The sequence below is a fragment of the Protomyctophum bolini genome (genome assembly GCF_963924005.1).
Source record: "Protomyctophum bolini genome assembly, chromosome: 11".
Classification (NCBI taxonomy): domain Eukaryota; kingdom Metazoa; phylum Chordata; class Actinopteri; order Myctophiformes; family Myctophidae; genus Protomyctophum; species Protomyctophum bolini.
The window spans coordinates 35,156,644-35,181,389 of NC_137872.1; the positions used below are offsets into that span (position 1 = coordinate 35,156,644).

A 24,746-nucleotide genomic window follows, 5' to 3' on the forward strand; every position below is an offset into this window, starting at 1 on the left:
TGTACAGTATAGTCAACTATTAACTGCTTTGTGATATGCTTCGAGCATAAAATCTGCACTGTTCCTCCAGATTGTCTGACACTGACAGCCACCATCACTTCACAAAACCTCCACAATGCGGCTCAACATCCTGACAGCCACTTTAAATCAATGTGTTGTTTTGCCACACTGCAGTCTCTAAAGCGCCAACTATCTCCATTGCGTCATGCATTCAGCCCATCAGGAAACCGCTGTGGGCTGCACAGCCATTTTGCTGCATGCAATTACAGTGATCCATCCAATTACATCCATTATATGTGGTGATTAAAGTGATCCATCCAAATATATGTTGATGAAAATATATGTCTGATGAAAAGAGACAGTCTAAATCAGGGGTGTCAAACTCGTTTTAGGTCACGGCCTGGGTTCGTCTAAAGTGAAGGCATATACTCTATACTGTATCTTCTACCTATAGGACATTTTACATCTTCAGAGCAATTCAATATTAAAATAAAATAAATAATGTTAAAGCATTAAATGCTTAATTTGCTTTAAAATGTCAATGTGTTCGGAAGTTAAATCTTAACTTCCAAGACACATTGACATTTTCAGGCATCAGATGTGTTTCGGAATGTTAAACGTTTACAATGTTAATGTTGCGCTTTTCCAAGGTAATTCTGTGCACACATTATCGAACCTCAGACACTGGGGGTTCTATAACTTCTATATATCATAATTAAGTGCTGCTGACATATCTCTTTGATAAATTGCAGTGCAAGCATTCTTTGGCACAGCATTTGATTGGAAGTTGTTTGTAGCTTAATGTCTGAAGGTCAACTCCACAGTCCAGGACCTCCATTGATCAGATAAGGGCTCTCCTCCCGCCCCCATCCACCTCCCCCACATCCTGCCATCAGTAGATCTAGCAGACCAGACATAGTTTGGACGTAGAAGAAGTGAGTTAAACATTTTTTGTTTTTGTAGCATGTTGTCACTGGCTTAATGATTTAATGGGTGAAATGACCTGAGAAACAGGCTCATATTCAAAAAGGGAACTGGGGTTCAGTTCACTGGTGCCCAATTATTTGCTATAATTGTTTCCTGAACTTCACCCTTGAGGATTTACCCAGACCTGGGATATCCTGGTAAGGCTGTACAGAGACCTGAAGTGATTTTGGGAGCAGGGACGTCCCAGGTTAGAGATGGGGGAGGTGAGGGTCTAAGTGCTGCTGTGCAGCGGCCTCTGCTCCATGACACAGTGGCAGCCATAAGCGCACCTAATTTATCTCTGACACTTAAACTTTGAGGTTATTCCCAGAGCGTAAAAAGAGGAATAGTTTGCACACTGTGGTGATGCTGAAAAAGCTCCTCTGAAGTTTTATCGCGTCGTCAACATTTCATCTCATTCCATCTTCATCGGGACATATACATGCGGGAATGGCCATATACGCCATGCACACTGATAGGCTAAGGGAAAGTGAGGTCACAGCAGTCAACTCAACTCATCATTTGTCTGGCTTTGCAAAGATAAATATAAACAGTGTGTATCCCAGAATTCAAAAAGCAATAAACATAATTTACATTTAAAGTATCCCATTCCCAAGAAAGACTAATACATTATATATAAATATATCAGGTACTAAAATAACAAGGGAACACAGCGGCAAGCTACAATATATGACATCATGTACGAAGTAGTTTGAACAAAAAACACTGGATAGATTCTTTATTTTTGTGCCATGCACCAAAGGTGCCCAGCCCTTATATGACACAACGTATAAATCACTGCATCAACATTGCATAGTTGCACAATTAAATAAAATATAAACTTTTTAAAACTCCATTTCAAGCAAACAGAACATTTTGCCTTTTCCCCATGCCCTACGTAGAGAATGCTACAGCAAAACCTTTATATTACTGAAATAAAACAATAGTTTGTCAGTAAAACTAAAACTGATTTCGCTTTCTTCCAAATCACACAATAAACACATTATGTCCTCCTCAGGGGTACCAACCAGTGCTAAACCCCTTATGCCTAAACTTCTTTGCCTTTTTAACTATTTTGAAAATCATTTTTTTGGATAGTTCAAATATCTACAAGCTCACAACGTGTTGATGTAGATTGACTATAGTTGGACAATTTTAATATGTTTTTCAATAGGGATAAGAGGTTGATGTCCTATACTGTGACTTGACAACAATAGTTGACTGTTGAGACCTCCCTTGCCCTTATCAGTGTGTAGAATAGATGGTGATTGGTGAACTATATAAACGTATGTGTATGTAGCCTGTAGGGGGGGGTAGAGTGGCCGGTATAGAGAGGCTCCCAGTTCGATCACAGTTCGATCCCTGCAGGCCCCCCAGAGTTAGTGTCGAAGTGTCCTGGAGCAAGACTTTAAACCAATAATTGCTGTCGATGAGCAGGTTGGTGCCTTGCATCATGGTTTCCTCCGCCATCGGTGGATGGATGTGTGTGTGTGAATTGGTGAATGTAATGCACAATCTATGTATTAGGCGCTATATAAATGCACCATTTACCATTTATGGCCAATTATGTCCCGATGAAGATCGAATAAGAAATAACGTTGACGATGCAATAAAACTTAAGAGGAGCTTTTTCAGCATCACCACCAGTGTGCAAACTATACTCTTCTTTTTGATATTTTTGCTTGTCTTGCACCTGGGCCACGCTGTGTGTGCACTACCTTCTTCATGTATTCCCAGAGCTTCCCAGTGAGACTGTTACCACAGACATAATGGCACAATGCAGTACAGTGTAAAAGGGGACATGAACAGACCAAAAGATTCCATATGAATCTACTCTGTTTACTTGACTGGTATTGCAAGTGGCAGTTGCCAGTTGGCATAAATATGAAATAGTTAGAGTTAGGGCAAAGCCACAACTTGTCATATCTTGTTGTCTGCACTAAAATCTCTTGATAACACAGTGCCAAAATGCCCCATGGGATTGCCTCTCACTGTTGTTATCATGCTGTGTATAGCATTGATTTAAGTTTCTTAATGCTGAAGACTTCTCAGTGGTTGTATGATAGAAGTGTTTCCAACATGGCTAACTCCAGCAGGGCAGCCCCTGGTATGCCACTGATATATGGCTCGTTGCTATGCCATTCTATATTTCACTCGTATTGTAAATTAACTATGTGAAACATTACTCTGCGTGCAGATGAGAGGCCTTTCTGGGAGCCATCAAGGTCTTAGACGAAAAAACAAACTCATAGCATTCATTGTAGCATTTCAAGAAAGCATACCACCTCTTACGTTTTGATAATTTTAAGGCTTTTGCAACATGTGTCTGCATGTACTGGCTCCTCCTGTGTACAGTAACGTACATGTATCCACAGAAGAGACACAGTGGGCGTGGCAGTGGGGACTGTGAGTGAGGTCCATCATAGGCAGACCACTTTTGGACAGAACGTCTCTCCATCAAGGGAAGCCTACGATGGATAGCCTCCCAGTCACTATAAGGAAGGGAAAGCCCCCACCCTGAAACATGGTACATTTTAAATCCTAGATGTGTCAAAATAGGCGTTTAGGTATTCTATTGGTTAGGTACTAGGTGTTTAGGTTAGTTATAGGCTTAAATTAAAATTAGGTATGGTATTTTTGAGGGGCGCTAAAACCCCCTCCTATGCCCAGCTTTGTCTGTTTGTGTGAACACAGTCACGATGATTTGATTGGCTGATCTCACCCCATACAGCGATGATTTGATTGGCTGAGCAAAGTACATATTGAGGATTAAAGTGAGGCAGAAAAGTGAAAATGCAAAAAGTTATTGGCCCCGGAATGATTTGATTGGCGGAACATGGAATGTGATGTACAGTATGATGATAAGAGCGGCCTCGTGTGAAGTGAGTGTTAAATAATTTGTAGGCAGTTGTATATTGTACCGCCGTAGACTATGACAGCCCACCACTTCAGACTCCATCTTGGCCTGTAGAACTTGCCGTATAGCACTTGCACTAGCCTCGACGACCTTACAGGCATATGCAAGGGCTACATTTATGTCATTTAGATTGGCATTTCATAGCATTTCATTAGATTTAGACAGACTCATGGCGAGGGTTCACTGATGTTTCTCGCTATGAGTCTGGCGAGAAACATCAGGGTCAGAGTCAGGCTATACAGTTTATCTACTGTAGGTTGCTTATGATTCTTGATGACAATTCTGTGTATTTGATGTATTACCTTGTATTGTTCCTCATGCTTAATGTAAATCGCTTTTCTGTTTTTGTCATGTTGTTCTTGTTGTGACGTTTTATAATTATGAGGGACTATACATTTGTAAAGTGTAGTCCCATAACAAATAAACACATACAGTAAAGTAAAGTAACGTATGGGGTAGAGAGGTTCATGACTCCAGTTGATTTACACTGTACCCCCATGGTGGTTATTGCACCGAAGCACAGAGAGGAAATGAAGGGTGGCTAATTCTTCTTCACTAGGCCTAAATGACCCTTCTCCGTCTTTCTCATTCCCTCTTTCTTTCTCTCTCTCTCTCTCTCTCTCTCTCTCTCGCCCCTATCCTTTATTCTCTGTCCACCTGGAAGAATAGAAGGTGGTGGAAACGTGATCCTGTGTGTCGGGTGGGGTGGGTGTCGTCCTGCTGGTTGCTGCACTGTCCTGCTAATAGAGATGGATGTGGGCTGAGAACCGTCTCCCAAACAGCCACCATGAGAGAGAGAGAGAGAGAGAGATCCATTTCTCTCCTGCTTCCTCCCCAGCTGCTAGGTCCCTTTTAATGAGAGGGGAGGGCTGTCTCACGACTCACGATGAATTGAGAGAGGGAGAGAGAGAGAGAGAGAGAGAGAGAGAGAGAAACTGCAGGGAGAGGATGAGATGAGAGTTGAAGACACATAGATAAGAGTGTGTGTGTGTGTGTGTGTGTGTGTGTGTGTGTGTGTGTGTGTGTGTGTGTGTGTGTGTGTGTGTGTGTGTGTGTGTGTGTGTGTGTGTGTGTGTGTGTGTGTGTGTGTGTGTGTGTGTGTGTGTGTGTGTGTGTGTGCGTGCGTGCATGCGCGTGCAGGGATTGCAGCAGCATAGAGTGAAAGGCATGACATGTTGACAAGAGGGGGAGATAGATGATAAGACAGGAGAGACATGGGTGAGAGGACGGAGGGTATACATATTATTATTATATTATAATATATATAATCCAAACAAAGGACTGAGATAAAGACAGACAGAGATAAATAACCATCATTGCCAACAAATCACCCTTTATACTATAATATTACACACTGCCACTAAATATGTTCTTCAAAAGCCTGCATGCCTCGCTCCGTTGCATCCAACGCCAACCATTTTCATCTTTCTTGTCTTTCATCATGTCACTTAAAGGGAGCTTTTTGCATGTGCCCAGAAAAGACTTTCAGCTTTTGAACTCATTGAAATGCTGAAATAAAACGCAGCAATTAAACTACAAGCTTCACAATGCCTCGGGAAAACAGTTGAATTACAATTTTAAACTGTATAGTCTATGGTTTGTTGAACGGTTTACCCGGCGTCATGTTACAATGCGTTTTCACTGAATGTTTGCCTTTTTTTTGTTGCCCAGAAAAGAGTGCAGATAAAAATGAAGGAAAGCTTAATTTTATTGGTTGTCAGGGTTAAAAAACGAAGAAAATGTACTATCGTTGAAATATATGTATAGTGCATATGCACTGCAGTAAATGTCTAATAATGTAATATTCGTATCATGTGTAATCCTCTGTTAGATATTAGCCTGCACAAGCAAACACAAGCTCAGAGAAGAATCTGACAGCTCAGCAGTGTCACACAGGCACAGCATGTTCTGAAATGCATTAGACACAGAATGCAGGCCTTTATAAGTCATATTACGTGACCAGAAAATATCTGTGTAAATAATGTGTTGTGCAGCATAAATTATACAGAAGTAAGCAAGATGGGATGTGAATATAGGAACATGATGCTCTGCCCGAATGAGAAGGGACGAGGCCGGGCCAAGTTTACGGGCCGCCCCGGTTGAGAACAAAAGCTAAAAAACTACAGCGAACAGGAGCATTCAGTCTACGTAGTATAAGTTGGGGGGTGGCCTCAAAGGTACTATGACCCAGCCCAGAAAAGTGGTTAGTGGTTTCTCAATTTTACTGTAACTTATATACAGATCAAGCCTATAGGCTACAGGCATCCTTGTAAGTTGTGAGGTATGAGACACTAAACACACACACGTGTCCGCTCTTATGCATACACACAGTACACATAATCACATCTAATTAGATGACGCTGCAGCCAGCCTCGGGCCTAGCTTCCCTGAGGAAAATGGATGACTCAGTCAGTGGCAAAGACAGTGCTATTGTGGCTGGAATAACGAATAACACGCAGTAATATAAAGTGGCTGTCAGGATGCACGTACTGTATGTATGTGTGCGCTGAGAACGAGAGACAAAACCCAGGGGAATGTTTGTAACTATAATAGATGAAAATGCATGCGCACACACACACACACACACACACACACACACACACACACACACACACACACACACACGCGATGCCTATTAACTATTCTTTGTGTTCACTTCACAATCTCTTCTGTCCACACATGCTCTACGGTGACTCATCCGATTGGCAAACAGGCTATATCTGCAGCACCTGCAGAGTGTTTCATGCTCTGCTCTCCCTGTACCAAAAGGACGCGTGTGCCAATGTTATAGAAAGTGTGTTTTCATCTGCACTTGGCTCCTCTCTACTCTTTGTTGTATTCCTAACAGCACAGCGTGCCTGCTGAGTCTCTGGTTTAAAAAGAAGAAGGGGAAAAGAAAGAAGAAAAAGGAAAGAATATGTTGCATCAAATGTAAGACAATTCCTTTATTCTTCAAAGGCATTTTGGCCATTATTCTACATGCAGTGTGTATGACTCTCGCTGCAACTGCATGTTCTTGAAATCTACCCGGGTTAATTCATTAGAAGATTTTCAGTTGAGACCTGTCACATCTTGGTTCAATAGTAGCCTATAAGCAGGTTATTCAAATGTCATCTTATCTAAGAGCTCCCCCTTGTGGAGAAATCTTAGGACATACATCCAAACCACTTTTGTGCAATGCATTCAAATTCAAATAGTCTATATTTGAAGAGTTGGATAATAGAGTGAATAGTAGAGTCACTTCTGAAACAAATTCACATCAAAATCCTTCTGATGAAATAGCATATAATTAAAGTAGCTTAAACATCCTCAGTCTTTATCTTTTGATTATTCTGTGTCAGGTGCTGATGGCTCCTGTTCCTCTTTGCTTTTGACACAGAGGTCCCGTGTGGTCCTCCGCAAGGTTTCCAGGCTCTGCTTCAGCTCTCTCATGTCCCTCTGGATCCCCTCGAGGAGATCCAGCTTGGACAGCTTCTTGTCAATGGACGACAACACCTCTCGGCCTGGCTCTTCTGCGAGAGCCTCTTGTTGCAGGAAGTCAGCAGTGGGACAGTCCTGTTGCTCGGCCACCTCTGCAGCCATGGCTTGCTCCCACACCATCTCAAAGTAGTAGTCAATGAAGGCTTCCAGCTCCTCCAAGTCACTGGTCCCCCATTGGTCAATCAACGCCTGCAGACCACCTGACGTGGCCTGCAGCTTCCTAAGAGTCCTCTCTCTCAGCGTGGGATGGCAGAGGGGACGTACGCCGATAGCACCCTCCCTTTCCTCTCCCAGAACGTCATGTTCTGTCCGGGGCCGCTCTAACGGTAACATCAGAACCAATGAGCAGTCGTTATTGGTTCGCCCGGGTGGAAGAAATGGACTTACTTGGCTTAGTGGCGTGCAGCCGTGGTGTGGATGCGCAGCAGTAGACAGCCACTCGGGGAGATTCACCACTAGTGTCTGTATGCCTTCTGTAGCCGACCTCAGTCCCTCGTCACCACCGCGGAGCAGCATAGCAGCCATGCTGGACATGAAGCCGTGTCTGTCCATTATGGTTAGGCTTGCTGTTGCTTTCCTCTCTGCCACGGTGTCTGGTACGGCCACCTCTTGACCGCAGACGTCTGAACCTCTTGAACAGGATGCTAGTAGCGGAACATAAACTGTGGCTAACTCGTTCACTGTGAAAGAAAGTATAATGGTTGACTGCATGCAGTGGCTGTGTCGCGTACAATGATCACCAAACAGCTGTAAAATATGAATCCAGCCATTTTCAATACACGGTAACTGTGTTTAAACAATAACAAACAAAGTGTACTTACTGTTATGGGAATGCTGAACTGAATGGCTCCTGAGCGCCACCTCGTGGTGTGTCACTCCATCCAGTAACAGGCCGTCATGGTTTACGGTGACGTTCTTCCCTATTGGGACACCTCTCTGGAGAATAGTCAGTCTCTGCTCCACTAGCATATCCTCTGCCTTGTCCAGTAGCTCCTTGACTTGGGCCCCGTCTAGCCAGTTCTTATTGTCCAGGGCATGGTATCTGTTCCCACACCTCTCAACAAGCTTCTGCAGTGCATCTCCCTCACTCTCTATGCGTTGCTCTAAGGTCGTGGCGCCCAGCCAGTCTCCATGGCTAAACAGGACCATGGCTCGGCCCCATGTCTCCTCTCCTAACGTCTCCAGCTGTTTAGCTATTGCCTCCCCAAGAGAGAGAGTGAAAGAGAAGCTGACGTTGACAACCAGAAGGATAACGCTAAGCCCAAATGCTGAAGAGGCTCTCAGGAGGTCAGGGGTCATTGACTGCCAGCCAGGTGTATCCACAACTGTCACTGTTTTACCGCTGACTTTGCCCTGTCTTTCATCACAGACAGTAGTTTGGTTTTCTGTATCGAAACATTCTCTGCCCAAGATAGTGTTTCCAGATGAGCTCTTGCCTGTGTTTCTGCCTCCCATAAGCACCATTCTCAGCTCTGGTAGACGGTTCAGCTTTTCTGGGAGAAATAAAAAACATTTAGCGTAGGAACAGGATGGAAGTTTGTTATATGACAAAATCATGGGAGAGCTGTGGGCAGTTCAGAAACCCATCCACCAGTGACATCATCGATTGGGAATCCACGCTAATAGAAACGGCAGGCTTTCTATTCCTGAAAAGTTGCAATGCGATAATGGAAGCCATCATTCTCACGATAATAGAAATCTAAATATATATATTTTTTAATATTGTTTAAAAATAAATCTGCCTAATGATGGAAGTGCAGATTCCCATGTCTTAATGGGTTAAATGGGGAAACTGGTGGCAGGTTTCTGAACTGCCCATAGCCCAATTATGAGACACAGACTGCATAGGGAAATAAATAGTGCTATTTTATCACAAACATTGTATGAGGATAAGTTGAAAAGTGGTGAAGTGGTCCTTTAACTAATTTATATGATTAATGTTCGAAATGTAAAGCAAACTCATTTAGTTATCACTTGAATTAATTATTAACTCACCACGCTGAGACCTTGCCATTTGTCTTCCATTCTGCAGCACCATCAATCTCTCCCTGACTCTCTCTTCATCTGTCCTCATTGTCTCTTCTAGCTGTCGAATCTCCCTGCACTCCATCTCATAATGAACCCCACTATTACCAGACACCATCTCCTCTATCTTGCTCATCAGTTGTCTGACCTGGAACCCATCTCCTCTGGTTTTATTGTTGAGAACATGATACCTGTTGCTACACTTCTCAACAATCCACTGAAGAGGCTCCCCCTCGCTCTCAATGTATTGCTCTATTGTCGTCTCCCCCAGCCAGTCCCCAAAGTTAAACAGAACGATGGCGTGTGTCCACGTTCGCTCACTGACGAGCTCCAGGTGTTCCTGCACGGCTCTCCTATAGGATTCCGTGAACGTCCTGTCCACACGAATGGCCAGCAGGAAGACGTGAGGCCCCGGCGAGCAGAGAGACGGACTACGCACTATCTCCCTCCGGTCGAACATGGGAGTTTCTGTAGCATAGTAGTTCATCCACCAGCCCGGTGTGTCGACCACGGTGACATGTCGCCCAAAGACAGGACTGCTTCTCGCCACACACTGGGCTGTCCTGCCGCTCAGTCCCAGGCTTAATTGCTCTTTGTGCAGGATTGTGTTCACAGCGGAACTCTTTCCGGAACCTTTTGCTCCAAGCAGCACAATTTGAACGTCCAAGAGGCCGTGCAACTGTTCTGTGGGGGGTTTTCAAAGTGTTGCTGTCACTCAAACTGTTAAAAATGAAATAATTATAGTGTTTAACCCATTAAAACTGGGAAGGCATCTGTGATTTTAGTTTTTTTGCATTTCAGCAGATCTACGAGCTTGTACATCTGCTATTTTTGGATTCTTTTTTTTAAATCTTGAAAGTGTGAGAAGTTGCGAACTACTGATTTAGAAAGCATTTGTCGAATCAAAAGTAAAGCAAATAAACGGAAACCTTACCTTGTAGGACAGCTCTCTGTTTCTTCATCCTCATGAACCTCTGCTGGGCCCTTTCCTCCACTATCCTTTTCTGTCCTGCAATTGCTCGGAGGATGCTTTCCTCCACTACGAAAGGCCTGTTTCCGTTTTCCGTCATGAGTCCTTGTATCTTCGCCAGTAGCTCTCTGACGCGAGCGCTGACATTATCTCTACTGAAGACGACACTGTGACACCTGCACTTTGCACCGAGCCACTCGAGGGCCTTCGAGCCCGTCTTCACGGGTCCCTCTGCCGCGGCGGCGGCACGCGTTATTGGCCAATCGCTGCAGGCAGTGAAAAGAACAATGCTGTGGCTCCAGACGCTCTCGCCGCCGAGAAGGGCCAGGTGTTCCTCCAGTGCCCTCTGACGTTTTCCGGAGAAGGCGGAGCTCCTCTTGACGACAACCAGGAACACGTGTGGTCCCGGCGAGCACAGAGAGACGCTCCCGACGATCTCCCGTTTCACCAGCTCGGCGGTGTCCCGTGCACCGGAGTCACACCACCACCCGGGGGTGTCCACCACGGTGAGCCGCCGGCCCGCCACCACGCCTCGTCTCCTGGAGCAGGTGGTCCTCTCCTTGATGACGAACTCCTCTTTGCCAAGGATGAGGTTCCCCACGGCACTCTTTCCGGAGTTTCGCCCACCGAGCAAGACAATTCTTAGGTGGGATGTTGTGCACCCTGCACTGTTGTCCCCTATATATAACAGAGGAAAGAAAGCAATACACAGGGACAGGGATAGAGGGGGAGGGGAAGATTATTACGTTTTAATGTTAAATGTTTGTGTTGTGTTACCACGGTTCAATTTGTCACCAAGTTGAGAAAACAAAAAAGAAAAGATGCAATACAAAAGCAAGAATACGAGAAAACGAAAAGACAAAATCGGGAAAAATAAAAAGACAACAAAGCAAGCATTGTCACAGTCTAGCCTAGCAGTTATATTCCTACCTATACAGTATGAAGCTAGAACATAATTAAGACAGCCACATATTATTATGATAAATAATTGGGCAGCCGTGCCGGTGGCCTAAGGGTTAGGTTAGAGGAGTGCCCTTGTTGCCGAAAGGTTGACGGTTCGTTTCCCCGGAGGGGCAGGAAACACCTGGGTCGGGAAGTGATTGGTCATCACTCACGCAACACCACTGAAGTGCTCTTGAGCAAGGCACTGAACCCCCAACTGCTCCAGTGGAGCTGCTTAGTGGCCAACAGTATAAGACTGAGGTTGTACTGGTCAGCTTCCAGGTTTTAATGCGTGTGTCTGTCTGTGTGTTTCTATGTGCAGGGCGTTGCTGAAAATGAGCACTTGTGCTCAGCTACTACCCTAGGTAAATAAAGGGGAAAGAAATAAGAAGAAATTATAATACTAATGCTAATATACTGATTAATATTCATTAGTATCTGTTGTGAATCCATTCATAAGTCATGTTTACGGTTGTAAAAGTGCTAAAATGGTACTGTCTGCACAATCTGCAGATCCAAAAAGAAGAATAACTTAAGGTATTCTGCCAGCATTGCTGTAATAGGCACAATTTGTGAACAAAATTTTGAAATGTTATGTCATGAAAGATTATTTTACAGTCATGTGATTGGAGTTAAAGGTGCCGTGCTCAGAATTGATCAAATTCAACACAAACGTATAGCTATATGAAATCACCACTCACAAGTTGATAGATCTCTTGCTGCCATTTCAATTTCTGTACCCTCTTTAAGCCAACGGTGCCTGATGCCGAAATCCTGTAAAGCAGATAGATTTTAATTTCCTCAAGACCTTCCTCAGTCTCTACTTTCCTGGTCCTTGTTTAAAGAAAGCATGATGTTGAATGAGTGGTGGCAAATGGGGAGTGTTTTCCCGTGTTTATGAGTCTGAAGGTTGCCTGTAATGTGTAACCGGACAGATAGGCAGCGGGCCTACACCATGTTATTACTGCAGAGAACAACCACACCCAGTTACAGAGCAGGCTTATAGTTTTGGATCCGAGATCTGTAGTGAAGTAGAAGTTAAGTAGAAGTACGGTACTTAAGTGTTAAGTAAATGTACTTATTTACACTCCACCACTGTTTATATCCATTGAGTTCAAATGAGGTATAGTCTACACTGTAGGATATGATAAGCTTTCTTTCAGATTATTGTTGGTATTGGCGAATAAGTAGCGTTTCTGGAATTTCTCGTACAACTTCAAGTTTCAACCACTGACAAGGTGCATCAAAAAGACAAGACCATTAAGAAATTCTAGCAACACTTGCAGTAACACTTGCACTAACATATTCGAGTGGTTCTTCCAAAATTATAAATCTCTCAAGGCAATTAGAAACCATCATTCACACAAAGGTAACATATAATCACCACACCTCTCTGTGTCACATCTCTAAGCTCAACAAAGCAACTTCTCCAAGGTCAACTGTCATTACGTTGTCTTTCTCTTAAGCCACATTTTGGTTGTTTAGGGAACTTTAGGCTACCATTACTGAATGTGCTTTCCAGCCAAAACACCTTTGTTGTTAGCCTACTATTGTTTTTCATTTTCATTCATCTTTATACAATGTTATTTATGTTTCAGGTTTTACACTGAGCTGCTCATTTCGTGCCTGCACAATGCAACTGTAATGTGTGTGATAATCTGCCCCTACCCCCCCCCTCCCTCTCTGTCATTACCCCCCCCCCCCGCCCCCAAGCCTCCCCCACCCCACCTATCCCCTTTCTTTCTTTTCTGAAGATGCAAGTAGGCCGGGCGCAGCTCATGCTTGCGACCAGCAGCAATCATTTTGGTTTGACTGATGTATTCACATGTTTCAATGCCTTATGACCTGCTGTAAAACCATTTGCCCTTCGGGGACACTAATAAAATAACCTTGAACCTTGAACCTTGAACCTTGTGGGAGCTATTAAGTATCTGTGCTAATTCAGTATTTTTTCTATATCATTTAATGCATGTATTATTTAGTTTGTTTTGCTTATGTTGGTTTGTTTACAGCCATTATTTTTGTTGCAGATATAGCTTTTGTTAAATTTGTAGAGAAAAAAAATCCAGGCCCATGAATTAGAGGATAAAGCTCACATGTTACCCAAATAGTTGAATACACAAAAGCTAAGGCACTGGTACTGGTACTTCTGGTTTACCGGGGTTCAACTCCCTGCAGTGCCCTGCTCAATGTGTTTTATTTACCGGAAAAATTGCGGTGTTGCGGAGGATGAGAAACATTAGCAAATTGCGGAGTGTTTAAAAAAAGAAAAAGTTAAAAAAAAGTGTTAGAGAGGAATTGCGGAAAAATTGCGGAAAAAAATCCGGAATATTGCGGAAAAAATTGTGGAAAATTGCGGAAAAAACGATGTCTTATAGCACATGTTTTTTTATTTTTTTTTAAAATTGGAGTATTGCGTAGTGTCGCGAAAAAATTGCCGAGTATTGCGGACGAATTGCGCAGTGTTCTGGAAAATTGCGGAAAATTGCGGAAAAATTGCGGAAATTGTGGAAATTGTGGAAATTGAAAATTGCGGAAATTGCGGAAATGGGAAATTGAAAATTGAAAGTCTATTTATGAGTCTATTTAATTAAGAGAGCACACAGGGAGTGAGAGAGCACTGGGAAGGTCCATGGTTTTTTACCAGCAGGTTAGGGAGAGCACTGTGACATGATGACATCTTGTACTGTGTCTGGAGAAGCAAAATAAACACCATCAAATGTTGCTGCCTTGACTGGACAATGGTCTTATTCCCTACCAACTGCGTACGATTCGCTGCCCGGTGCTTTTAAGTTTTATTGTTCATATGTGTTGATTAGCCACTACACTGCTAGAGACGCAAAGGTCCACAGGCAGAGCCGGCTCCGGGCGGACGGAAGTCTCTCTACGTCTTCATTTCATGAATGGACTTAACCTCCGCTCAAGCCATGGGTGATCCTCACTTCCAGTGGCCAAGTGGAGCGTGAACACTGCACATGCACAGGTGGCATCGTAGTAGAGTAACTATACATGTTGGGGGCCATATGGGCTCTTCTATTTAATTAAAGCTGAAGCGGATATAATAGGACAGTCACTGATATTCCAGCCTACTGGAAGTGTAGGTAGTAGTGTAGGACTGTAGGTGTAGTAGGCCTACTTCACATTCTGCACACTGACTGACAGGAAGGGTGTTTGTCTTTCTGTAATAAAGGATTACTATACCATATCATTATGCAGACCCTGTTAGGAGACCTGTAGTGCCAAAGTCCCTACGGTACCTGCAGTGACCCAGAGAATGATGGATGCAACTGTCCTGCACAAGCACTGAGAGGCCCCTCACACACATGGTATTGATAACGGAGACAAAGGTGGCTGCGTGGGAAACTCACAGTTACATGAGAGAGCTCATCGATCTGCTGCCATGGTACACATCTAGAGCTGGAAGAATAAAGGCTCATTCATAGTCTGGATTTTCGGTGGTGAGGTGACCACCGAACTACAACATGACGTCATGTGCCGCGGTGAAGAGCAAACCAACGCCACCGCCCCAGCCCTTCTCTCTGTTTTTACTCACCACCGCACAACGTTATTTCAGCTCCGGTGGTCACCTCACCACCGGAGCGGTGGTCAGCTCACCACCGAAACTCCAGACTATGAATAGGCCTTTAGAACTTCCAATATCCATAGTGTTTCAAACACTGTTGCCAGTAGGGTTAGGGTAATTTAGAGTTAGGCTATGTCAACTGTGGGGATAGTGTGCTATCCGCCCAAAAATCTGAATGACAAACCCCTTACTGACAAATTGGCAACTATAGAGTGGTACTGACTGTCTATCTCCTTTGGATAAATGGAAAAAGCCTGCAGAGACGAGTTCTTATCCCCCGTGACAATTATGATTCAATTATGATTCATGAATTATGAATCTCTTCTTGGCTGGTGGTGGTTTCATTGTTAACTAGGTGAGCAATTGAATGTGTCAAACTGACATCTTGAGCCTATGACACACAGTGTGGCTTCCCCCCAGTAGGCTACCTTCACATTCAGTAGATCCTGTAATCTTTTGTGGCCAGATGTAATTTATTGGGGTCTAGTAGGACTATAGTAAATAATAAATAAAGAAAATCGCTATAAAATGTTGCAATAAATTATAAAATATATATTTAGCCCCATGCTCAAATGCTCCCGCCCCCCCTGTCATAAACAGCGAAAATCCCTAAAACTAAAACAACCTAAAACATGAACCTTGGTTGAAAAAAAACTAAAGTTTAATAGTGACATTTTCAGTTGGGATACCAATTGTATCCATTTGGAGACTAATAACATAATTTAGTCTGCATGCAGGTAAATTACATTAGAAAATGCAATATGGCTATATATATAATGCAACAATGCAACTTTATGCAAGATACGTACCAGCCTGCTCATCTGGGTCAGGAGTCAGGACTCTCAGGAGTATGGATCTTAGAGTATAATAACTCTATGGTATGGATGGAGTAGTAGAGCCATATAGAATAGACTAGAGTGACTGTCTGGTGGAGCAGAGCCAGTTAAGACAGAGTTACGCAAACTCCATTCACTTCATGGGGCTATTGAGCATGGGGACAACCCCGAATGCATGTTTACGGAATGCATTGGGCTATGGGCTCGCGCGAGTACATGAACCACGTGACCGGGCTGTTTTCTGCCCCGTCAATATCGCAACTCTTCTATTAGATGGCTCTATCTGGATGTGTGAAATTGCGTCTTACTCTTACTTTGAAGTACAATCGGAAGTGTCGTGTATCGGAACCGGTATATCCCATGGCCACGGCTTGTTGACGCTTGATGTATTGTACATTTGTACATCACACACTGTCTACTCTGCATCACTGCATGACACAACTCTATGCTTTCTAGAAGATCATACACGTAACCTGAGCAGCGATGGGTGTGAAAGTCCGAGTCGAATATTGGTAGCTATGTCACTGTGTTATTCTTCCCCACCTAGTACACCTACATTATTGTATTTTTGTTATTTATGTAATGGCTTCAGTATTTGTAACATTATCTAAATTAGTCTATAACTAACTAGCGTTAGCGCTGCCGCCGCTAACCCTATAGCTAAACCGGCTGCTAAGCTATCTGTAGCAATTTCTAGCTGGTCATTGAATGGGGTTTTCTTTTTTCAGCGGTGGATGAGGGTACGAGCCCCGCTATCGGGAACTCGCTAAGGTTGTCACCGAGGAGTTTCCCGATGCGGAGGTATCAGGCTTCACGGGAAGATCAAGTAAGTTAAATTATTATTTAAGGTAAATTAAAGTAGTAACCACCACTAAACCCAGACATATCATGGTTGTTGCCGGTAGTGAATGTGAATAACAAATAACACTTTATTAAGTCAGTACTGTCACTACTGTGTCAGTGGTTTTCAACCCTTTTCATATCAAGGTCCATTTGCATATGATTTGAGTCACGGACAACCATGAGATTTAGCCTACCGACGCAAAACTAAAGAATATTCTCGTTGGCTAAGATTCCATGCTGTATTGATGTGTACTGGTACCATAGGAGAGAACGAGAGAAACAGGCAAGCATTGATCAAATCTTGTAATTGTAAATTAAGTAATGAAGCTGTTTAACGAAATAATTACTCTTGAGTTTAAAATGAAAGCAAATGGACCCGGTTTCATTTTACACTCACTCAAGAGTTAAATATCTACCAGGGTCCATTTGGTTACCGACTTTCCATTTAGCATTCCACCTGCCTGGAACCCTTGAGGGACTCTCCATTGGTCGAGAGCCACTGTTCTAATATAAGTGAATTAATAACTGAGATGTTACATTTCTTAATGTGTATTTAGGCTGCTTTGAGGTTGAAATCAATGGGCAGCTGGTCTTCTCTAAGCTTGAGACAAGCGGCTTCCCCTATGAAGACGATGTGAGTATCCTTCCAGTGTGTTATGTTATCCTTTCACCATACATACTTTAACACCAGTGGTTCCCAAACCTTTTAGCGCAAGAACCAAAAGATAAATCAGATGTTTGCCCACCAAACTAGTGAAAACGGAGGCGTTTCCAGGAATTACATGTTGGGCAGGCAAGAAGTGTTGTCTTCGTCGTCGTCGTCCCGGCCAAGCACTAAATGTTTTCAAAGAGATATACCGTAACCTGTCAGACGAGTAGGCTACAAATGCTGAAAGGCAATAGTTCTCAGGTCTGGTATTTGTCCTCTCCTTTTTCTCTGTGTATGGCAGAAATGATTTTTGACAGGCGGCCGGCCGCCTGGTATTTGTCCCTCTCTTTTTTTTCTCTGTGTATGGCAGAAATTATTTTTGACAGGCGGGCCGCCTGTCCTCGCCTTATTGTAGAAAATAGACATTCTGCAAGCTCGCAACGTGTCGTGAATAAACATTTGTTTTCTAATTTAGGAGATTTCTGTGATTTATTTTATTCATAAATTGTTCATTGTTTTCACCTCGACTGTGGAAATCTTTAGAAAAGAGAGAAGGGGAGTGGAAACGATGAAACCAAAAGATGACTGACACTTCACTGCGTCATTGGAGTGCTGAACAAAGTGGAAGCCAAATCCAATTTTTGTAGCATGTCATGCCCCCCATAAGCGACAGGGTGTCACTCTTTTTAAACGGTACTAGTAGCTGAGCTCATTTGCTCATTTTCAGCAACGCCCTGCACATAATTTAGAAACACACAAACACAGACAGGCCTGGGCCGACCTGGCGGTCCGGGCACCTATGCTGCTAATCCAGTCTGACAGCGGGTCGACTCCTGATCCCGACAAACTTTGCTGCGTGTCACTCCCCATCTCTCCCCCCCCATTTCCTGTCATCTTACTGTAAACTATTAAATAAAGGCAGAAAAAGCTTCAAAAATATTTTTAAAAAAAAGAGAAACACAGACATGCATTAAAACCTTGGATCTGATTCCCCGGAGGGGCCGGAAAAATCTAGGTCGGGAAGTGATTGGTCATCACTCACCCAACACTGCTGAAGTGCCCTTGAGCAAGGCACTGAACTGTTCCAGTGGAGCTGCTTAGTGGCCAAGAGGGTCAGCTACTCTGCTCCCAGGTTTTAATGTGTGTCTGTCTGTGTGTTTCTATGTGAAGGGCGTAGCTGAAAATGAGAACTTGTGGTCAGCTACTAGCCTGGGTAAATAAAGGAGAAAAGAACATTTACTCACGAGTTGAGACCCACTAAAATGGATTCGTGACCAACAAATGGGTCCTGACCCAATGTTTGGTAAATGGTCGTTTACAGTCACAGCATGCACACGCTTAACGTTCACATGACATGGTCGAGGCCCTTTTCCACAATGAAAGGCACTGGCGTGAAATAATCCATGCCTGCATACTTGCATAGTATAGTGATTTCTACTTGTGTCACTCCCTCTTAACGCAGATCATGGATGCAATCCAGAAAGCCCAGGATGGCAAACCTGTACAGAAGATCACTAAAAGCCGTGCGCCCTGTGTCATCATGTGAACTGCCCTCCCTCCGGCTTTGAAGACCCTGCCGTCCGGAGATGTCAAGAAAGGCCAGTGCAATCCCTTACTGCCACTGTCGTGTGTTGCTTAATCCATCTTTAGCACAACTGTACAGGAAAATTCTTAACACATCAACAGAGATGCACTGATACCACTTGCTAACCGTTTCTGGTATGGAGCAACAAGGCTATGGTGTGCCTTCTGTCTCCCCTCCACGTTCCCATTATGGTGTTCCAGGACATTAATGATTACTGTAACGTTAAAATGTACACCGTTACGGTATGATGTTCCACGTCTTGGAAGTTCCCTCTTATAGGAACATAGACAGGGAGAAGACCATGCATGCTAGAGGGAAGCTGTTTTATACTTCAAATGCCTCGAGCTGATTTTATAATTTTTTTGTTTCTAGTTAATGGCTACCATGACATCTACAAAAGATGGTATGGAAATGGTCTTATACAATTTAACCCATTTGGACCTGAGGCTGATTCTTAAACCTAACCTAAACCTTCAAAATCGTATTAAAATTATGTTGGTACATGTATAGCAATAACTAATGAGACAGATGTAGCATCCGGATTCAAAGGTAAAACGACAGGTTACAGGTTCCATCATGTCTAAATGGGTTAAACATACTCTTACCTCTTTGCCAATATGCCAATTTAATGTCCAGTTACATATTTGTTTTCCTTTTCATTGCACTTTACAAGGTTAGGCCAGTTTGACCCTGAAATCTTGTGATAAGCAAATTAAAACAAACTGACCAATTATTGTAAAGGGGTAGTTTATTTGGGGCATCTGTCAACTTGCAACATAAACATACCTCCAAAAAAGTAATGGAATGTTACTCATTAGTTGTGTTATTCATGTTTCTTTTGGTCTTCAATTTTCCTATCAAGGTATTTGTTTGACTCAAACTGGCCAGGGCAATTATAAGTGCGGCTGAGGACCAATGCTAACTAGTATCTCGGCTCACACTTATGTCATCTCTTCTTACGCACATCAACTCAACTGTTTGCTATGTAAAATCTCAACGGTTTTCTTTAAATAAAGGTATAAATAATTGCTGTCTTATTTTATAAGATTGATCTTCTCTCTAGTTGACTCAACCATTGGTTTAACTTTTTTTCCCTTTTTTAATTAGTCCCCTGCACCTTGGGGATTGACAGCTGCTGCTTTTGTGTTCATACTAGCAGAATCTGTCTTCAACTCTGTTCAGCACTCCCAACGACCAACCTGCGTCAGTCATGTTTTTGTTTCATCGTTTCCACTCCCTTTATCTCCAAAATTCCTTCTCCGTTCCATTTGCGTAAAGAAAAACACATTCTTATTGTTAACCAATTCCTACTTCCTTATGCTAATTAACCCTACGTTTCCACTCCTGAAGGTGGTACGATTCTGATAATAGCAGTCATACTCTACTGAATAGCACTGCCATGTGATTAGTCTCTCCAGAGAATGCTACCTGTACAGTCCATAATATATAGTAGCATGCATATGCCAACAGAAGCCCTGAATTATGCGATATATTACACTCAAGGGTGTTCTTTATTGTCATTAATGCACGCCTTAATGAAGTGCACGATAAAGAACACCCTCGAGTGTAATGCAATTATACAACAGTTACCCTTAAAAGTAAGATAATCGCTAAAAAAAAAATCATTTTTTTAATGACAGATGTAGCCACTACGACCACAAATGTCCCAAGAAACTCGCTAGCTTATCAACCCAGTCCGCTTCGCTCTGGTAGAACAGAGTCAGAGCAGCTGATTTCTATGTTTTGATTAAGTGTTCCTTTGCGCTGGTTTAAGGCACGGCTAGAAGGCTGTTTCAACTACCGGTAATCAGAATGCGTCCTTGAAACGACCTGTTGTAGAATGTCAAATCACGCACAGTGGTAATGGTAATGTTTCTTAACCACTTTAGACCCGCCATCCACATTTTGTGCATGTCATTATAGGTGGAAGTTTTTGGGGGTAATCAAAAAATGCATTATGGTGTCACTCTGTGAAAATAGTATCGTTGAGACTCACTGGATACTGTTACTGTAAACAGTACTGGTAGAACCTGTTTCACAGATTTGTAGACTTTTGACAGCCTACAAATCAGTGTTCAAGCCATGAAAACAAAGATTTTGTTGGAATAAAATAAAACTTTATAGAGCATTTATACTCACTAAATTAAAAGCAACAAAAAGTATGTGCGCCCACATAGCATAAAAAACCCATTTCAAATTATATAGATACAATAACCCAATAATCAAAAGCCAAGTTAAGATAATTGCTGCATTCTGCATAGCCATTTTCTAATTATGAAAGTTTAAAACATTTTAGAAATGTCAAATAGCATACATATACAATTGATTTGGGCGTGTGCCCATATCATAGATGGTAATTAAAAGAACAGAAATGAGTTTATGTGATTGACCTACTGGGTAAACAGGTCTGACTAGACTCTACTGTGAATTTGACAAGTATGTTTCTTATCCTGCTGTCATTCCTTGTGTTGACTTCAGGATGACTAAGCAATATTACCTTAAAGTTTATTGCTTTGACATAACAATTTCACCATACATTAAAATCTGGGGTGCATGTAGACAGTTAAAATAAAAGTTCAGATACAGTACAACCTAGCAACATTGTATGGTAGACATAATCACAATGGCAGTACACATTTCCTTGAAGGGGAATACGCGTTTAAGTAGAAACAGTTTAGTGCATATGCGTAATAAATAGTAGACCTTAGCCTTAGTTTATTTATGTGATGAAGGTGTCGGAGTATGTAGGGCAGGCATGTACTGTGTGGCATTCTCATGATTGATATCCAATGAATTTAATCCTGAAAGGGCTTATTATAACATTATTATTGCATAACTCTTATCTAACCGCAGGTCTTTTATAAACTCATTCAAGTGCCATAAATCTTATCTGGCTGCATGGTCTGTGACAGCATTATTGTTTTATGTGTTCAGGCATGGGTACACTAGGGGGAGCCAACCTCAACCCATTCTATCTTCCTCAGGACAGTGTCTTTGGAATCTAATGCATGACCTTGTGCACTTTTTTCCAAAATAGGCTATAATTAATGTAAAAGGTATGTGACCACATGGCATCAAAGTGAAGATCTGATCTTACTTTACTGAAAATGTGTATTCTCACAATTTACAGAATAAAGTGTCTTCAAGTAAATTGTTGAATTAACTGAATTCAAAATAGATTAAGCCATATTTATCATAATAGCTAATAGACAGGTGGCTGCTTCATAATCATCAGGTTTGGTGCATTGAAATGCAAATACAGTAGGCTACAGTAATGGTATGTCTCTGTGACTAGGTGGGTCTTTGACATGCATTCTGGTAACCGATGATAATTCATGGCAGCCTGCTTGCTCTGAAGCTGATAGAGGACATCTGCGCAGACCTGCTGATTTGGAGCCACAGTCCTTCATTTAGAGAAGAGAAAACTCCAATGTGATATTTACTAGCTATGGTTTAGTTAAATTTGTTCCACGCCCAGATTGGACAGTCTGGAAATTCTGGCGGATGTCAGAAGGGCTGGCCAGTCATGGGGCCGGGGCTGAGCCAAAACGAAAAGAAAAAGTGATAAATAAGACATATTAGCTGTCTTTGGGCCTGTGAAGACCACAAATGCCAGGGCTGATTTTCTGTGCCAGTCCGTGCCTGTCCACCCAGACAAGCATCAACTGGTCAAATTTAGAAGTCACCCTGATAAGCATCTGCTAAATGCTTAATACCCGTAGGCTGTAGTGATGTATTACTGAATTTGAACTTTCTTATTCGTATCTGTTAACTGAGTTTGCATATGGTTGTACAGAAGTTGTATGTATTTCAGTAATAGCATCCTATTGTTACACTGTGTGTAACATTCTTAACTGAATTCTTAACCTCTGCAAAAGGGAGAAGATGCAGACCAACTTCAAAACACCCTGCCAGGATCTCTGTTCCTCTATGGAAAGAACAGCAAGTGTCAATGAATGGATAATGTTACTTTCAGGCACATTTCAGACTCACGTGGTGCAATTTAACATTTGATTTTCCTATGACTACCATTCTGGTTAAGCCGGTAACACATTTTTACTGTTTACGGTTCCAGAGGTTCCGGACGTTGGTTCCGGCCACCTGATGAGGTAAAGTTATTTCCGTTCCAGACCAGATCAGAAACCTGAAAATGGTATTGATCCCAGGCTAAGTGACATAAATATTCAGACTATTGACAAAGGAAAAAAATCTGACCCGTCTGTACTGTACTGTACTGTACAAGCACGTGTGTGTGTGTGTGTGTGTGTGTGTGTGTGTGAGACGTAATGGCTGCTAAAAACTCAGCTTCCCATCATGCACCTGTGCACAGTGTGAAGCTCAACAGTGCAACTTTGTCACCTGTTGGTACCCTAAACAGACAGACAGACACATATAGGGACACACATTGCTGTGCATGGGAGTGGCTGCACCACTCAAAAACAGTAATGGTAAAGTATTTGATGCTGTTGGAGATTGCAAAATCCCGGTGTTTTCATTTAGGTTGAGATCTGGTGACTTCGAAGGCCATAGCATATATCATTCACATACCATTCCGTAACCCCTCAGGCCATGTGCATGGTGGCATGTATTGTCGTCATCCCCGAAGAGACAACTCCCGCCAGGATGAAAACGTTTCAGAATTGGATGCAGGTGATCAGTCAGAATAACTTTGTATTGATTTGCAGTGACTCTTGTGTTGACAAGTGGACCCAACTTTGCCAGGAACATTCTCTGCACAGCATAACGGAGCCACCGCCCCCCCTCGCTGTCGGGATCAAGCGTTCAGGCCTGTACTATTCCCTTGGTATACTGTATGTTGCACACTATGGTTGCACACTTGTTGAGAATATGGTGAAGGATGGACTCATCTGACTATATCACTTTTGTTTTTACACCTTTCTGTTTTTGCACCACTGGACGCATTTATCGTTAGGGTTTATGCATTGCAACCATACTATTACATTCCTCTCTATGTAGTTGTCATTGGACTCTTCTTGCTGACAGTCTAATTTTACATTTCCTGAATTGACATTCTCGGTCACCTGAGGAAGATTTGCTTATTTATTTATACAGGGGAAAATCCCATTGAGATAAAAAAAATCTCTTTAACGAGGAAGCCCTGTTCACACGCATCAAGATCTTTGAACGTGTGCTTTTGACCAAAATGTCTATTTATGGAATATTTCTCTTCTATTTGAATGCAGATTTAATTAGTCACTGTTCCTTCGAGCAGTCTTTCTGACTGAAACTCCTGCAAACCCGTGCCCCCAATAACAAGCCCTCTTTTATAGTCTTTAGGATCTTTTTCTTTTTGCATCTTGATCTAAAATCTATATCCTGGACCTATGTACTAGAGCATTATAGGATGTTATCATGCAGTCCACATGTAGAAGATGCACTTGTTATGTTTCTCCAGTCAGTTATTCAGGTTTTTCCTTAGGTAAACCTCTCAATTTATTGACTGGTTTTAAGTGCCTCTGAAATGGTTGGAAATTGGAACTTTGTTGAGACGCGCACCACTAGGGTGGACTCTGACAACTGGGAGTGTCTACATATTACAACAGATAATGCCAGTAAGTACTTCACTGAAACACATGGGCAGAGTAGATAGCTCCCACAAATTGCCGATATCACGTCTATGCTATAGTGCATTTAGTTTGGGCCAAATGCTCTACACACTACCCCGCCAAGTCGCTCACTCACTCACTCATTCATATCTTTACACTGTCTGTTTTTTCCCCCATTAAGTCAAACAAGAGTGCTCATAGCCAGGGTTCGAACTGTGATCGTGTTGTGATCGGTATCTAGAATGCTCGCCCTCATTTTCCTTTCGCCGACCTCACGCAGACCGCTCGGGTGGGGCAGTTCTTGTATTCTTGTATCTGTTTTACTGAGAATAAAGTTAGAAATACGTTTAAGGTTAGGCATCGTTTTTCCCGCGATTACGTTT

General features: G+C 42.6%; 2 protein-coding genes across 2 annotated transcripts; one reads left to right on the forward strand and one right to left on the reverse strand.

The window, feature by feature from the left end:
- Positions 1-7,210: 7,210 nt before the first annotated feature.
- Positions 7,211-13,080, reverse strand: LOC308323431 (GTPase IMAP family member 8; the record flags this gene model as incomplete). The annotated part of the gene is made up of 5 exons (XM_080775162.1): positions 7,211-8,007; positions 8,185-8,856; positions 9,359-10,072; positions 10,323-11,036; positions 13,029-13,080. The coding sequence occupies 5 exons, from the start codon at positions 13,078-13,080 to the stop codon at positions 7,211-7,213; spliced, it is 2,949 nt and encodes a 982-aa protein (XP_080631288.1).
- A 2,988-nt stretch (positions 13,081-16,068) lies between these two features.
- Positions 16,069-19,824, forward strand: LOC308323566 (migration and invasion enhancer 1-like). The gene is made up of 4 exons (XM_080775300.1): positions 16,069-16,231; positions 16,448-16,545; positions 17,120-17,196; positions 18,674-19,824. Exons 1-4 carry the CDS (start codon positions 16,203-16,205, stop codon positions 18,755-18,757), a joined length of 288 nt encoding a protein of 95 aa, XP_080631426.1. The 5' UTR covers positions 16,069-16,202; the 3' UTR covers positions 18,758-19,824.
- The last annotated feature ends 4,922 nt before the right edge of the window (positions 19,825-24,746 follow it).